A 15,127-nucleotide genomic window follows, 5' to 3' on the forward strand; every position below is an offset into this window, starting at 1 on the left:
TTATATTTTGGTTCAGTTTGGGTGCTACCAGGGTCAAAAATCAGTTATGCTGCCTATTTAGATGGATAAATGACATCAAGATCACATACTCTGAAAAACTAGAAAAGAGTTGTTAACTCAATTCATGTTTCCTGAAAATAACTTTTGCACAAGAAGCCTCTGTACTGGATGATAATTCATGCCAAGAGCAGGATACACCAGTCTTTTCCTCTCTGTAGGTGTGCCTCTGAAGTTGTTGCAGATAGACTAGCTCTCTGGAAAATGCTATAAACCCACACAGTCCCAGGAATGAGGCGATCTTGTCCTCATTACATCCATAATTTTTCCAAAGAGAAACACTGTTGTGCGGGGCCCTGAATCCTTGATTTTCCCTAATACTGTACTTCTTTTCAGGTTTGGGAAAGAGCTGCCATCCTCAAAGAGACATATCTCACATCTCTCTTCCCACTCAACTCACACAACACCAGCATTTTGGTTTATTTGTTTACCATTTTTCCACATAACATTTTCAAACCTTAGATAAACCATGTTGCCCTTGTGTATAATGATGCAAATCAGCGTAAAGCATTTACATTATGTAGCTCACTTGTTAAAATCTATCTGTAAAATATTTACACTGTGTAGTTCATCTGAAGACATCTACTTATGAGGAAAACCTTCAGAATATTATACTAGTAGTCAGAGAAGCAAATCACTTCATAAAAGATAAGCCTTTGTTTCTTTACTTTCCCTTTGTATTCAAGATTCCCCTGAGTATGTAACAGCAACTCTCTAAATACCTAATTTTTATCTTATATTCGTAGTTTTTCTCCTCCTCTGGTTTTGAAGAAGGATCTGAGGTACTTAACTTTCTTATGGCATCAGTGCTCTGTATACCAAAAGTTCTGGTTTTTTTCCAGTACTTAGTGAAATCCAACCCTGCACCTACAGCCAGGTATGTGATCACACTACTCTCGGAGGATACAGATGGAAAGGAAGAGCAAATCACATGTTTAAACATTACACTTATTGACAAACCTAATTTGTTCTCTAGGTACAGACTAGCAATTTCTTGAAAATAATGAGCATTCCTGATGCTCTTAAAACATTTTCAATGTTCCCTCCAACGTTGGTCTGTTCATCTATAGCTTTCTCCCTTCAAAGAACAGATATCCAAGGGGACTGGCTCTTCTCCACACTTGCATCCACCTTTTTCCCATCTGCCCATAAAACACTTGTGGTCCTTATCATCTTTAATATTCTGCACTTGGAAACAATGAGTCCTGTGGTGTTCTCTGGATACCCTTGACCTAAACTGCCTCAGAACTCTAATCTCTGTGCCTGTATCATCACAACAAGCATTTAGAGTATTTAAAGGGAGGCTTTGGTTGGAATCTCATTACATATGAATGTTCTTACTAATAGAGTGAAGATTTCTTAACTCAAGCCACATCCTACTCTTCAAAATCCTTCCAGATATTTATTGGGCCAAACTCAGAGCCAACTAGAAGTGGTGGTGGAAAGGAGTAAGGTCATGGTCTGTCCCATATGGATGTGATCCATTCACTTCTCTAGTGTGTTAAAATTTGGTTTTTGGAGTCAAAGTTTTTCCTGATTTTTTTTTTCTACAGAGTTTGAAAATGCTCTGGGATGATTTACATGAACAAAAGCTTTATCTTTAGTGCCTGTGAGAGATGTTGGTATTATTTTAGCATTGGTAGAGGGAGAGGCATTGGTGCAGTTATGGATCTATACTAATCTAGGCCTTAATGCAGGTTCTCTTCCCTCCTATACAGATGAAGATAATAAACACTATATATCATGTGACGATTTCTCAGCTGTCATGAGTGGTATCTCTTTGAAGAGGAAGAGAGGAAGTAACCAAATAATTTTACTCATTCTGACCTTCAAAGTACAACATGGTCACTAATCATTTATTGCTCCCTTATGATTTATGTCAAGACTAGAATCCAGCTAGGTTAACCTAACAGGCAGTGCTTCGCATCCTGTGTAACCAATTTGCATACTGCAATTTAAAGGACACAATCTGAAGCTACACCAGACTGGTCACAAAATGGCCAGAGGAACAAAAGTGTGAGACTGTTCATTATGACTGGCAATCTGTGCAGTCACTTCAAGGAATAAAACTTTTATTAGCCAAATCACTCTCAAAACACTTAAACATCCCTCCAATTCTTTCCTTGGCAAAGATGACAACATGTTACAACTCTTATGAATCTCTAGCTACAACATATTGGTAGATAAAATAGATCTGAATTCTTCTGTGTACAGTTATCTTTTATACAGATGGAGTTATCTCTGGGGGAGGGATATTCTGAGACAGTCTATTTAAGCAATGCATAATCCAAATGGTGAACAAATTTAGTTTTTCTGTGGAGAAGTTCATAGATATACAGTTGCCATGACAACTGCATTTGGCTCTGAAAAGGGAAAACAAATGGCTCTTTTTAGACTCAAGTGAAACAAATTTAGTCTGGTTGCATAGAAAAATCACTTTTTCCCTCTAGTGTCAAAGAGTCCTTCTGTAGCAAGCTTCCTTAGCTTCCCTTTTTAGATTTTAGGGGTTTCTTTTTTTTTTTTAAAAAAAAAAACAGTACACCTGTTGGAATTACAAAGTGTGACAGCACCTCCCTTTCCCTACCCTTCCCATATCCAGAGCATGATTTTGTGTTCCAAAATTCTACAGATTACATCCTAGTTACAAAATAATAGAACCAGATTTCCTGCATCTAAGCAGCATAAAAATGCAAACTTATATTCTTAACTTCATCAGATCATAGAAGACTGGGAAAAGTGGGAAAGAGCAGTTATTATTGGTGTGTTGGGAATGCAGTATATCAGGTCTGAAATGCTCGCTGTGTCTGATGTGAAAGACAGCCAGGGTGATTTTTTGTTCTGTAGTTGGAGAACCCAAGTGGATTTTAAACCTTTGGTATTGTATATCCTTTATCAGCTCTACTCTTCCAGCACTTGTGCATGCATATCCCTCCCACGATCAAACATGCCAGAGCAACAGGAATCATTGCAATGTACCAGGACAGACCAACAGCTGGAAAAGTAAACAAATGAAATATTAGAAAACCAGGAAAAAGCTGTATACTCCCAGGAACATAGTTCTCTAAGCTCAAGTAGGAAGAGGAGAAATGACAATAAAAAGGATGTCTGCAAGTTAACCTTCCAGCAGGGCTTATCACCTTTGAAAGGAAGAGATCTATTGATTGAGCACTCTGGGAAATGTGTTCATGAAGACAGGAGGAAGGATTGGAAAACAACAGAGAGTGAGAATTTAAAGTTCAATCTTTGCATACACCCAATTTTCTGAACCCCTTATCAGGAGCAGCTGTGTGCTTTCCATCTTGGTTTGTTTAAAGCAGAGACATTCCAAGCAGGAAATCCAAGCACCTTGTGGAGAATGAATACTTAAAAATTAGTCCACCCTCAAGTTGTGTGAATAAATTTTTTCCTACAGAGCAGCTTATAAATTAGTAACAATTGACCCAAGACTCAGAACTTCTTCCTAAATCCGGCTAATTTCCAAGGAAAGTGTCAGTCCAGACCATTCTGGATTATTCCAATGCATATTGCCTCCTGGTGTAGATCATGGAAGACAAGGGCAGCACATGATCCAGCAAATTGAGTACAAATCCCTCATCATAGGGTGCTGGAGTGAGTCATAACTGATAATGAAGTCTGAAAGAGTTCATGTGCCTTTCTAAGACAGTGTGAGCAAGCTTTGGTGATTCACCAACATCATGCAAAGAAACAATGAGCATTGCTTCACATTGTTTATATAGCTGGCTCTTGGCCAATGGTTTATCACACTGCAACATTAATTGCGCTGAGTTTAGGTCTTCTCTTCCCATCACTAGGAGCCAAAGTAACAACACCCATCATAATTTACACTTCTTGCTATTTTGGCAGCAGTCTGTGCATGAGGAAAAGTAACACTAATCATTTATTCTGTTATTGTCTTTTTTTTTACCCTACTTGTTGAGGAACTGGAGGAGATTTGACTCTGCTGCAAAGAGAGTTTGCCAGTAGTCTCAGTGGAACACTCATTTCACAAAGCGTATCTAAATTAGCATCTTATCCAAAAAAGAGATGTACCAGCACACTCAGATCCTTATCCATACATAAAATGTCAGTAAATGACCTACAGAAGGTACATTTTGTAAACAGACTATATCAAAGACTACAGGTCTTTGAGGCAACCAGATTTTCCCCAGGCAGTAACTTATCCCAGCACTAGCTCTTACAGTATAAACAGATCAGATGCTAATTTAGCATCAGAATAATAATAAAAATTATCAAAAATAAGCAGTAAAAATAACTACCTTCCTGCTTGACCCTTGTTGGCAGTTCTTGGTATCCATATCTGTTCTGGGCCAGACAGGTAAAGTCTGTGTAAAAGTCCACTTCTTCAACAGAATCAAAAATAAGTGGTACTTCAATGAAGTTTTCACCATTTTCTACAATTTCTCTGGAAGAATAAGAAAGATTTAATGTTAATTATTTTAATAAGATGGTTTTTCTCTATTTGATATGTTCACTCATGATATGCACATTGCAAGAAAATGCATTGGATTTTGCTTCATTTCTGAACCAGCCCCTCAGCATTCAAGGATGCCTGTTGTCTTCAGCCCAGTTGTGCTACTTGAGTCCCAGTGGGCAGTACCTATCTTGCAGTTTTTGGAATCCAGAGGAAAAAAAAATACCTGGATTTGTCTTGCAAAAATAATGAAAAGGGAGGGGAAAAAGGCAAGTGGAATTCTGTGTATCTTTGATACATTAGCACTGTGCAAGGACCTAATTCATTCTCTCTGGCCACCTAAGGTTAATTCTAACAATCAGCAGAGGATATATGAAGAACACAACCCTGCAAATGTTCTCTGAGAAAGTTGAACCACCATTCCTATCACGTGCTCAAAGGCAACAGTTCAAACAGTTCAATACAAGAAACTGTCCAAGAAGTTTCCAGCTAATTTCAACATGATTATTTAAGGAGTCCCACTGTTTGAAAGTGGTTTTTTAGCTGGAGTCAAACATTGTCCCTTGATACCTTTTAGCCATTACCAGAGCAGTTTCCATTATGAGCCTGCACTGCACGGCAGCAATGGAATTCCCTGGGCACTCCTCCCAGGAGCTGTTTGCCAGAGATTTCTGCAGGGAATTTGTTTTCCCAGTGGCATTTGAGCTGTTTTGTCATGCTGCCATAATGAGGGCTTCCAGCAGAACTGGGGTGTCTCACACACTGTGGGTCCTGCAGGAACCTCATCTGTCACTGTCAGGGTCCTTGTGCCATTGCATGATAATATATAACAGCAATAATGATAGTGATAGGCATTATAAAAATAATTTTTAAAGTCCAAGTAAGAAAGTGCTGCTCTATTCTAAAACCTGCAGAGACTATAGCTGCAGCACATTTTTATGGTTCCTGGCCACAGGTCCAATGCATTTTCACTTATCTGTACAAATAGTCACGCTGTGGGGAATGGGAAAACACCTAAAGGCTTAGGCATACAGCTCAGTTCCTATGTCACCTCTGGCTGCAGTATAGACAGGCTGTTTTCTGGCACTGGTAGCCACAAATTGCCCAAACCATCTCACATCCATAACAGTTAAACATTCTTGTCCCTCAAAATATGGATGCCACATGCCCAAACTCTGTTGGAAATGGCCCCTAGCCCATGCTAAACCCTAATCAATAGCCAGAAACCCTTTGGGAAGGTGCTAGCTGGCGTGTGACCAGTTTAGCAAGTAACAGCAGAGGCAATGGCATCCCTGAGCCAAGGAACCTTCTGGGCTCTGTCCACCAGAACAGGCAGAGCCACCAGGCAAGGGTCATGATCTTTTTGGATACTCTGAGCTTCATGAAACAAGAAACAAAACGTTTGGTCCTCCGTGAAGAGATTTCAGTGAGAAAGCTTAGCTCACATTTACACAACCACTAGAGGCGTGCCTGGATGTAGTGAGTTACTCAGGTAACACATCACAAGTACAGAAAGCAGGTATCCTTCCCTTTCCTAGTGGGAAAAGCCTTGAGGTATCTAGCTATGAGGCAGCTGAAAGACGGCTCCTCAAGACAGGGAGACACAATGAATCAGGGCAAGAGGATGTGGAACATCCTGTTTCTCCCTCCCACCAGTATTCCCTTCAGTGCTACCCTAGCATCTGTTCTAGCACTCAGCGGGTGTCTGTGTGAGTCAGTCTAACTCACTAATGTGGAAAAGAACAGTGCTATTTAAAAAAAAACCCAAAAACCATCAAACCACTAGATAATTTTCTGTTGTCTTATTCTGAGAACCTCATGAATGTGAGGGAGAGAATGTTGCCACTTTGCTGGCATGGGGTAAGGAGAGAAGTAAGAGAAGCACTGGGAAGGATCAAGTCTCCTTGCTTTCCACTGCAGTCAGCCCTTACAACAGCTCAGTTGGTCATGAAAATGTGCTTAAAATTTGTAAAGTTGGCTCATTTGCAAAATATCATGTCACAAAAAAAGAGAGATAAAGCTTTTATTTCACTGACTGGGTTGGGCTTGGGGGTTTATTTGCTTGCCTGCCCATTTTTTCCCTCAGCTCTTACCTTCACCTCAGATCTGTCCATTTCCCATTTCATTACCTGGCATTCAGCTGCACCGAGAGCCCCTGTAGCACTGAAGGTTAGAACAATAAGCACAAGGAAGCAGTCAGCCAGACTTACTGTCGTTCCCCCTCTGTAACTCTGCTTTGTTTATAAATCACGTCAACACTGGTGTCATTTGCCAGCCATTCCACATCAGTTTGGAAATGGCTGCTCAGCCCAACAAACACTTTGCATGGCAGAGTCATCTTGGAGCCTGTAAAAAAAAAAAGACTTTAGACACATGAAAAAGAATTCAGACACATATGAAGAACTACTCTTTCTTTTGGTGAAAACCAAACAGCTCCAGTGGGAGATCTCACACACATCAAGAACCACTACTTTCAAAACTGAAGGCAATCTCCAGATTGCTTTTGATCCCCTTCTCCTTGGCAGCAAGACCCTACGGTGTGGCAGTCCTTCCTGCTGCTAACCAGATAATTTCCCTATTGCAGCAATTACCAACTCTTGCACTGAACACATTCCCCAGAGGCAAGGCTGTGTCCCTGTGGCCTTGCCCTTTCTGACACAGTGCAGCCAAAGGGCGCTGTGTGATTCACCCCTCCGGAGCAGCTGCATTAACCAGCAGCTCCGCTTCACGCACAGGTCCTGGGGTGAGGACATTCAGCCGAAGGTTGGACCTCCAGGGGAAAAGTGATTTTGCAAAATTTCTGAAACTTTTTAATCACTGTAACTATGATAACTCAGGGATAAGGAGATTTCAGACTGATGTTTATCTACATTATACAGAAGTGTATTTTTATTTATATAACCAGAAGACAGCATCTGGTTGTAGATGTTAAAAAGCAAAGAATACTCCAGGACAGAACTTCAACTAATATAATTGTGATTAAGAACAATTTATGCCAGCAAATTACACCATAAGAGGACCTGCTCTAGTTTGTTTCTGACTAAACGTTTCCAAATATGATATTGGCCCTTACCAAGAGCAGCTGATGTTGTCTTTTGGGCTGGATACACAATTATCGGGGTAATTCTCTTCTCTTGTTCTTGGCAGAAAAAGAGAACAGAGTCAGTGCTAAGACAAGAGAAAATGCGGGCATGGCCCCAGAACCAGAAACGTGCCACTTCACCCGGCATCTGTCGTCTCCCAGGAAAGGGTTCGATTGCTAGAGCCGCTGGCAAGCAGCGACACCGCCGCTCCAAGCCGGAGCTCCGGGCACAGGCCGGGTCCCCCCGGCCCTCAGGGACGGCCCCAGGCATGCGCGGCACGGGCGCCCCCTGCCGGCCGCTCCGCGCAGCACCGCCCGGGCCCCGCCGCCGTCGCGCCCGGTGACACAGCGGCCTGTCTGTCCGCCGCGCCGGGCCGCCGCCAAATGGCTGATCTCCGGCTCCCCCGAAGGCCTCGGCAGTGACAAGCCCCCTCCTGCCCCCAAGACATCAGTTATTCCGTTTAACAAACACGGGTACTTGCAGGAGAGACACCCGCCCTGCCAGGGGTGCTGTGGGCGCCCCTTCAGGGCCAGGAGAAGCACGCCCTTGGCACAGCTGAAAGGCTGAGCATGAGCTCCTCTCAAAGGTTTCATTAGCAAACAAGAGGTTTTCTTATGTGCTGAAATGTTTTAATATGTCCATCATTGAATCATAGAACCGTAGAATCTTTTAGGTTTGAAGGAACCTTAAATGCTCCTAAAACCTTTCCCAAAAGTTTCCCAGGACCACTAATTCCAACTCTCCTGCCATGGGCGGGGGCAATTTCCAGCCAGGTTGGGCAGCTAGACCAGGTTGTTCAAATCCCCATCCAACCTGGCCTTGAACACTTCCAGTGTGGGGGGTAGGGGCGCACACAGCTTCTCTGGGCAACCTGTGCCAGTGCCCCACTACCCTCACAGTAAAAACTTCCTCCGAACAGCTAATCTCAACCTGCCCTCTTGCAGTTTGGAGCCATTTGCCCTTGTCCTGTCACGTCATGCTCTTGTAGGAAGCACCTTTCCATTTTTCTTATAAGTTCCGTTCAGATACTAGTAGGCCACAATTCAGTCTCACCAAAGCCTTCTCTTTTCCAGGCTGAATAAACCCAATTCTCTCAGCCTTTCCTTGTAGGAGAGGTGCTCCATCCCTCTGATACTATACTTACCAACAGTCTCCAGTTGAATTGTCCTGGTGATTTCATACTCCACACCTTCAAATGGAAATGACATCTTGCAGGTGTAATACCCCGCGTCTGTCGGTAGCACAGATGTCATGATCAGAGACGCTGAGCCGATCAGAATGATGAATCTTTCATTGTCCTCTTCCAAAGGCTGAGCATCCTGGAGAAAGGACAGTGACTGGTGTTATGACTCAGATAGCTACACCCTAATTATCTATTGAGAGAGACAAATTATCTCTGTCTCTCTGTTATTAGAAGTTCACTTATCGCTGGGAAATCTGAGCAGTTCTGCTTTCCCACCAAAGCACAAGTTCTTTTAATGTGTATCCATCTCTAAAATGCCTTGTGGCACTATATGTGTGAAGTGTGAAGAATTGCTATTTTTATCTATCTATAATGTGTATGCATAGCTCTTCCATAGTGCACATTTTAAGATGGAAAACATATAATAGGCTCTTCCTTGAGTCATCTTAAGAGCAATCACACAAGATTATAGTACCCATGGAGGTTTTCACAATGTTCTCCATACCTACCCATGTGTGTGTGTCCGTACTTTCCATACATGACCACAGAAGAGTAATATTCTAAGGTGTTCTTTGAAGACAAATACCTAACTGTTACTTACCCTATAAACTATTAGAAATTCCTGCACTGTATTCCTAAGGGTCTGTTCATACATGGTCTGGAGACCTGCTGGGAGAAATTATGTTCCTCCCTCATGAAGGCAGGGTAGCTCTTTCTTACATTTGTAACAGGAACCATATTGAGGGGGGCAGCCTCTCGCTTAGAGGGTGGGTTATGTTCCCACTTCTGAAGGGAGTCCTGAGCACCAACATTTTGCTGGTATAGTACAGATCATAACCTAGGCACTGCAAGCCAGGCTGCATATTGCATCCTATGGCAAGGCTACAGCTGCACAAGGCGGAGCGTGTGATCACAGTGGGAGTGTAAATAAAAGCTAAACCCAGGTATTATAGAAATGGAAGAAGAATCCCCTGCTCTCCAGTGTGAAATTGAGCAGCCAAGGATGTTGTATTTGATCTTAGAGGCAAGACCAGGCTTGCCTACTTGAAAAGCAGCAAACTGGGCAGTTAGGCAAGAGAACACTCCAAGCATTATGTAATTCATCCAGTATTTCCAAATGGTGTATTCCAGTTGTTTAATGAAAGCTACCCCACCTGAACATGAAGGCAATATCCCTGGGGGGGGTCTTACTTCATGGGATTCACTAGAGGGGCCATGAAAAGAAGCACAGTGCCAAAAAGAAGGGCTTGATATCAGGTGGCAAAGCCTGGAGTTGGGTAAAAAATGTAGCGTTATAAGAAGTTGCACTGCCTGTGAGAGCATGAAACATGTGAAGCACTTCATCCTGAGCTATGTGCGCCCCAGAAAACTTTTCTTAAAATGCATATATCTGCCCCAAAATTCCCAGTATATTACACTATGCTAGTGACTTAAACAACAGGATGTTCAGGAGAAACATAAAGTGAATATTTATGTGCCAAGCTGGGATGAGGCTATGCACAAAGAAGAAGTAAACGTTCTACCTTGTACCACTTGAGCTCCAGGCTTGTCCTGTTTGGTGTAAAATCCCACAGGTCAGGACAAACAATCTTTCCAGCGGTGAAAGTGAAGAGGATCTGGGGATAGGCAATCTCCCGAGCAGCTGTTTTTGCCACAACTGTGAGGTGGATGGAGACCTCGGCGCAGTAGGAGGAGTTCCTGGTGACAGAGCAGGGAGACGTGAGCCCCCAAGAGAACTCAAATGACACCCTTCGTTTCCTTCTGGCTGCATTTCCCTCCTTAACAGAGGCCAAGACTGAGATCACACCAGGCCGGATGCTGGAAAATCACTGGTGCTGTTCTTTTGGCACAATCAAAACATGTTGCTGACACACATCAGCCTCAGACCTTCAGTCTTTTCTTTTCTTTTTAGTACAAGTTTTCTGTGTACCTTTAGGCTGCAGCACATTTTTAACTGTGTGAGGAAGGGGAACATGTTAACCTGAACAGTGGAAGGTGTGTCATGAACCCCGCTCCATTTCCTTGGAATAGGTTTTGACTGTGAAAACCCTAATGATTAAATAAAAAGTTTAAAGCATGTATTACAATACATCTGCAGTTACTATTGCACAAACATAGACATTTCTGCAAGTGCATATAATTTTCTGTAGCAAATAAGGCATTCTGGCTTTGAAAGGTTCACACAATTCAACTTTTCTTTCTGGCCCCAAGTGACAATCACTTCCAGTCCCAAGAAAGACCACACTGGGAGGAACAGATGCTTAAATTCCACCCTTTAATACCTCTGGAAGCCTGCTTCCGAGATGCTTTTACTCAGGGTAGCGCATGATCCTTGAAGGGGCCAGTGAAGCCAGGGAGGCTGGGCTGTCACCTCCAGGAGGGCAGCTGTAGGCTGTAAGCGGACAGACTGACACTATTGCCAGGGCACTGTGGCCATCTGTCATATACAGGCCAGATGCCCAAATCCAAAATATTTGCTCCATAGAACACAGAAGCAGAGATCTGTGATAGTTTGCTGCTACCTTCATTTTACACAGTTGATAAAAAGATCTGCTAGCTTCCCTGCAGGATAATTTGTAAAGGAAAGGTAATTTCCTTGCGCTTTATTACTCCTGTAATAATGTTAGCAATGAAATTACCAACTTGGCTCTTGCACATCTTTTTCAAACAAATTTCACAGCATTTTGCTAGATCCTTCAGTAACACTGTTATAGTATTATATATTGACAAAGTGAGGCAGCATAGTCCAAAAAGGGGATTTAAATGCACTCTTGAATATCTCAGGCAACTACTCTGCTCTAGAACAGTATTTGCAACCTTTTGCTGTTTGGGCTTCACTATCAGTGTCTTCTCTTCTGGTCCACAACTGAAATTACTGCTGAGACGTGGGGAAAGGCCAACCTGACATGCTGAGCATGATTTCTCAGCTTGTCCATCTCTTCTGCTACTGGCACACATCCCCCACAAGGTGTGCTGTGCAAGCAAGGAGACCATGCTGTCCACAAGCAGCTCCAGGGATGTAGAGAGATGTTCTCCAGTATAAACCCCAGAGCCAAGTGCCAGAGATACACTGAGAGGCTGGCTGGCAGCAGGAGATGGCAGGGGACAGGGACCTGGAACATCTTCAGAAGTTCAGGTTCTAAGGGTGATGGGATTTTTTGCCTTCCTCGGTCCTCAACACATCCAGACCCTGGTACCTCTTTTGACATGGTACAGTGCGCTGTCAGATTGAAAACACTCAGAAAAAAAATTACCCATATGGCTGAAAAGAGCCATGGCTAAAATCTCAACTCACTGCAATACCACAAGTCTGGTACTAGCCTAGTAAATACACACTGGGTCTCATGAAAATTCTTCCAACGATATCAAGTCAATCAAATTCTAGTTTAAAACATGACTCAGAAGAAAAGTGAAGACCAGGGATATGAAAGTGGCAAGAGGAAAGCCACTGCAGAGCTACAATGCCTTATATATGCTTCATAAGGCAATCTCAGGTGCAGCAATGGTATTTGTGCTCAGCAAACTCACTGCCTGCAGCATGTCCCACTTGTCATAGCACTGACTGGCTCAGAGGTAACTAGAAAAATGCTCTATACAATATTCCCCTATGAGATTGTAGCCAAAGTGGCAACCCTGTATCAACATTTTTCCAGATTTCAGTACTTGTAACTATAGGAGACACACAATGTACTTTAAGGGTCCTGACTTCCCCTTTTTCTAATAAGGTCAGCAAGGAAATTATCTTATCCAGAAATGCTCTGAATATAACTGGAATTTACAATCAAGGTAATACATTCAGACATAGTCCTTTGTTAGTGAACTAGATTTTCTTTTAAATACTTACCTTCTTGTGCAGATATATACTCCTGAATCTTCTAGCATCACTGGTAAAAACCAGAGTGCATTTCCTTTTGCCCAGATTCTTGAATCTCCATCTCTTCCTGATATCATGGTGTTTGAACCATTTTTATACCATGTGATATTAGGGGTCAAGGCAGAGAAATCCAAATGTTTGTATCTGGGGGTAGGGCATTTCAGAACCACAGGTTCTCCATGCAGTTCATAGTAGTGTTTGAAAAACACGGTGTGATCTGGGCAGTTTTCTATACAAATCAGAGATATTTTTACATTACTGTCAGAGAGGAACATTTAAAAGAATGGTGAGGGAAACAGAAAGAAAAAGACAAATGTACACTTACCTGTGTTTTTGAGTTGCTGGAGTCTGAAAGCAGAGGCACCTACTGTGCACGTCACCAGGACAAAGAAGAGCCCATGCATTTTTTTCCACAAGAAATCAGAAGAGAATGGAAGGAAAATGTTTTGAAATCTACGAGGAAATTTATTACAAGACAGATTATATAATCAAAATACTCAACATTATCTAAAGAATTAACTGCTATTTTTCTCACTTCAGACCTGGGGAGCTTTGGTCCATTCTCAGTGAGCAGAAAGGTGTCTCCATCCCTAGTTTATGGGGGCTGAACTGTAGAACCAGAACATCTGGCTTGGCACACACATATCATTTTTGGCCCTTTCCTTTCACTCCAGAAGTGAAAACAGCATACCGCAAGATGCTGCTGCCCCCACAGCTTTTCAGAGCAACAGCTACGGGTGGAAAAATTTAGCTTTGCTTATTTTGCAGTAAGATGTGACTGAGGCACAGGTCAGCTGCTTTGAGTGAGCTGTAGTGTAGTAGCTTTGGTGAACACAGGAGCAAAGTAGGCCACCTAGTGTGAATCAGGCTGCAGGAAGACTTCGTGCTACAAGCAGAGCCAAGCTTTCTTGTCTCCAACAAATGTTTCTGTTGGGACAAAAAACATTGATTCCTATGGCATGTATACCCATCTTGCTGCTGTTGCACAAATTTTCAGCATGGACACTATCACCATCTGTTCTAAAAAAAAAATAGGGAAAACCCTGAACAACCTGTTCTGAAAATCAGACAGAGTGACTACTAAAGGAAAACAAAATTCTCCTCTGTCAGTCATTCATCAAGTGTCATCTGTAGGGACCTGCCATGGGCATGGCAGTGTCTGTGTATATCACTGAATGCTTCTGCTTTGCCACAAGGCCTCAGCTCCTGCTACTCAGTTGATTGATTATGCTTTACCTTGGTGTGCCATGGGCAAAAATACATATAACATGCTGGATGGAGGCACTAGTTTATGCTCTGTGTAGGGAATTTATGAGAAATACAGTACACATATCCAATGACACATTATACTATTTCAATTTTATATACAAAAATGGAAATTGCATGCATTTAACATTACCTTAAAACTATGATGAATATTAAATGAATGCACAACTATTTCAAATCAAAACCAAAATAAATATTTCTACCAGTAAAACAAAGCCATATTCATAGGTATACACCTTTGGGCATCTTTTTGTATCCCTTCATGCTCATCCTTCCATGGTTTTAATCCAAATTTCTTCCTGTTCTAGTAGTTATACTTACTTGACATCTGCTAGTTTGACTACAATAAACTATTTCCAGATTATTGTCATCTGTACAACACCACAAAACCAACCTCTTGCTCAATAATACTCTTTTGTAACCATGGGTCATCTCCCCTACTCTTAGGTCTGGCTGGGTTTCCAGGGAATTGATATGGAGCTCTAGCCTCTCTCAGCTACATCTGAACCAGGTGCTAGAGGCATTAACAAGCCCCATGGTTCACACTGATGCCCTGTAGCAGGTGAGTTTCTCTCCCTTGAGATCCTTTGCCTGACAAAAATACTTGGTTATTCTGTTCAGAGCTTTCTGGTCCCTTTGGTTTAGTAACTAACAACCTCCATAAGCCATTTGAGGGTTTAGGGAAGGTTTTCATTCACAAATTTCTGTCAGATTCACTTACCTGTGTTTCTGTAGTCTTTCAGCCATAAGCATCTCACAAAAAGAAGCTATCAGACTGAAAATTCCTGGTGAGGACCTTATATAGGGTTGAGCTCAACGCACAGCGGAAGTTTGTCTCTCGTTGCCCAATCAGATTTGTGTCAAAACCAAATAACGTTTTAGACCCAACTTTCTTTCCTTCCGTAGAGTGAGGATAAGAGAAACAGAGGCACAGACAGAGAGAAAATATGTGCTTGGATTTCCCAAAAAAAGAGGAAATGACTGCTAAATATATGACTAATTTTCCCCTTTTCTGACGAATGGTAGCTTGCATACACTCATGTCTTCGCATGACTATTTCACACACTACCTCAAGTAAAAAATTTTGTGAGTAACAAAAGGTGTGCTGCAGCATAGTCAGCAGCTAAATAATTGCAATCTTCACATTTTGTGGTTTATCAAATTATTCATGGACAACATAAATCTTCTGTGATTTCCCAGATCCCTAGTGAAACACAAATACGCTGATTCCC

At 42.2% G+C, this 15,127-nt stretch overlaps 1 protein-coding gene across 1 annotated transcript; it reads right to left on the reverse strand.

The window, feature by feature from the left end:
- Positions 1 to 2,241: 2,241 nt before the first annotated feature.
- Positions 2,242 to 14,688, reverse strand: IL1R2 (interleukin 1 receptor type 2). The gene is made up of 9 exons (XM_084226193.1): positions 14,617 to 14,688; positions 12,955 to 13,082; positions 12,600 to 12,858; positions 10,279 to 10,453; positions 8,717 to 8,891; positions 7,563 to 7,628; positions 6,700 to 6,835; positions 4,335 to 4,480; positions 2,242 to 3,049 (listed from the first exon to the last, which is right to left on the reverse strand). Exons 1-9 carry the CDS (start codon positions 14,646 to 14,648, stop codon positions 2,922 to 2,924), a joined length of 1,245 nt encoding a protein of 414 aa, XP_084082319.1. The 5' UTR covers positions 14,649 to 14,688; the 3' UTR covers positions 2,242 to 2,921.
- Positions 14,689 to 15,127: the final 439 nt, after the last annotated feature.

Source organism: Fringilla coelebs, assembly GCF_963513975.1.
Source record: "Fringilla coelebs genome assembly, chromosome: 2".
In the NCBI taxonomy this organism is placed as follows: domain Eukaryota; kingdom Metazoa; phylum Chordata; class Aves; order Passeriformes; family Fringillidae; genus Fringilla; species Fringilla coelebs.

Excerpts from the sequence above, each read along its gene's own strand:
- IL1R2 (XM_084226193.1), bottom strand. The coding sequence starts at position 14,648 with ATGCTTATGGCTGAAAGACTACAGAAACACAG. Across the intron at positions 8,892-10,278 it reads TGGAGCTCAAGTGGTACAAG|GATGCTCAGCCTTTGGAAGA; the intron begins GTAGAACGTTTA and ends TCCTTTCTCCAG. Across the intron at positions 4,481-6,699 it reads GTTACAGAGGGGGAACGACA|AGAAATTGTAGAAAATGGTG; the intron begins GTAAGTCTGGCT and ends TTATTCTTCCAG.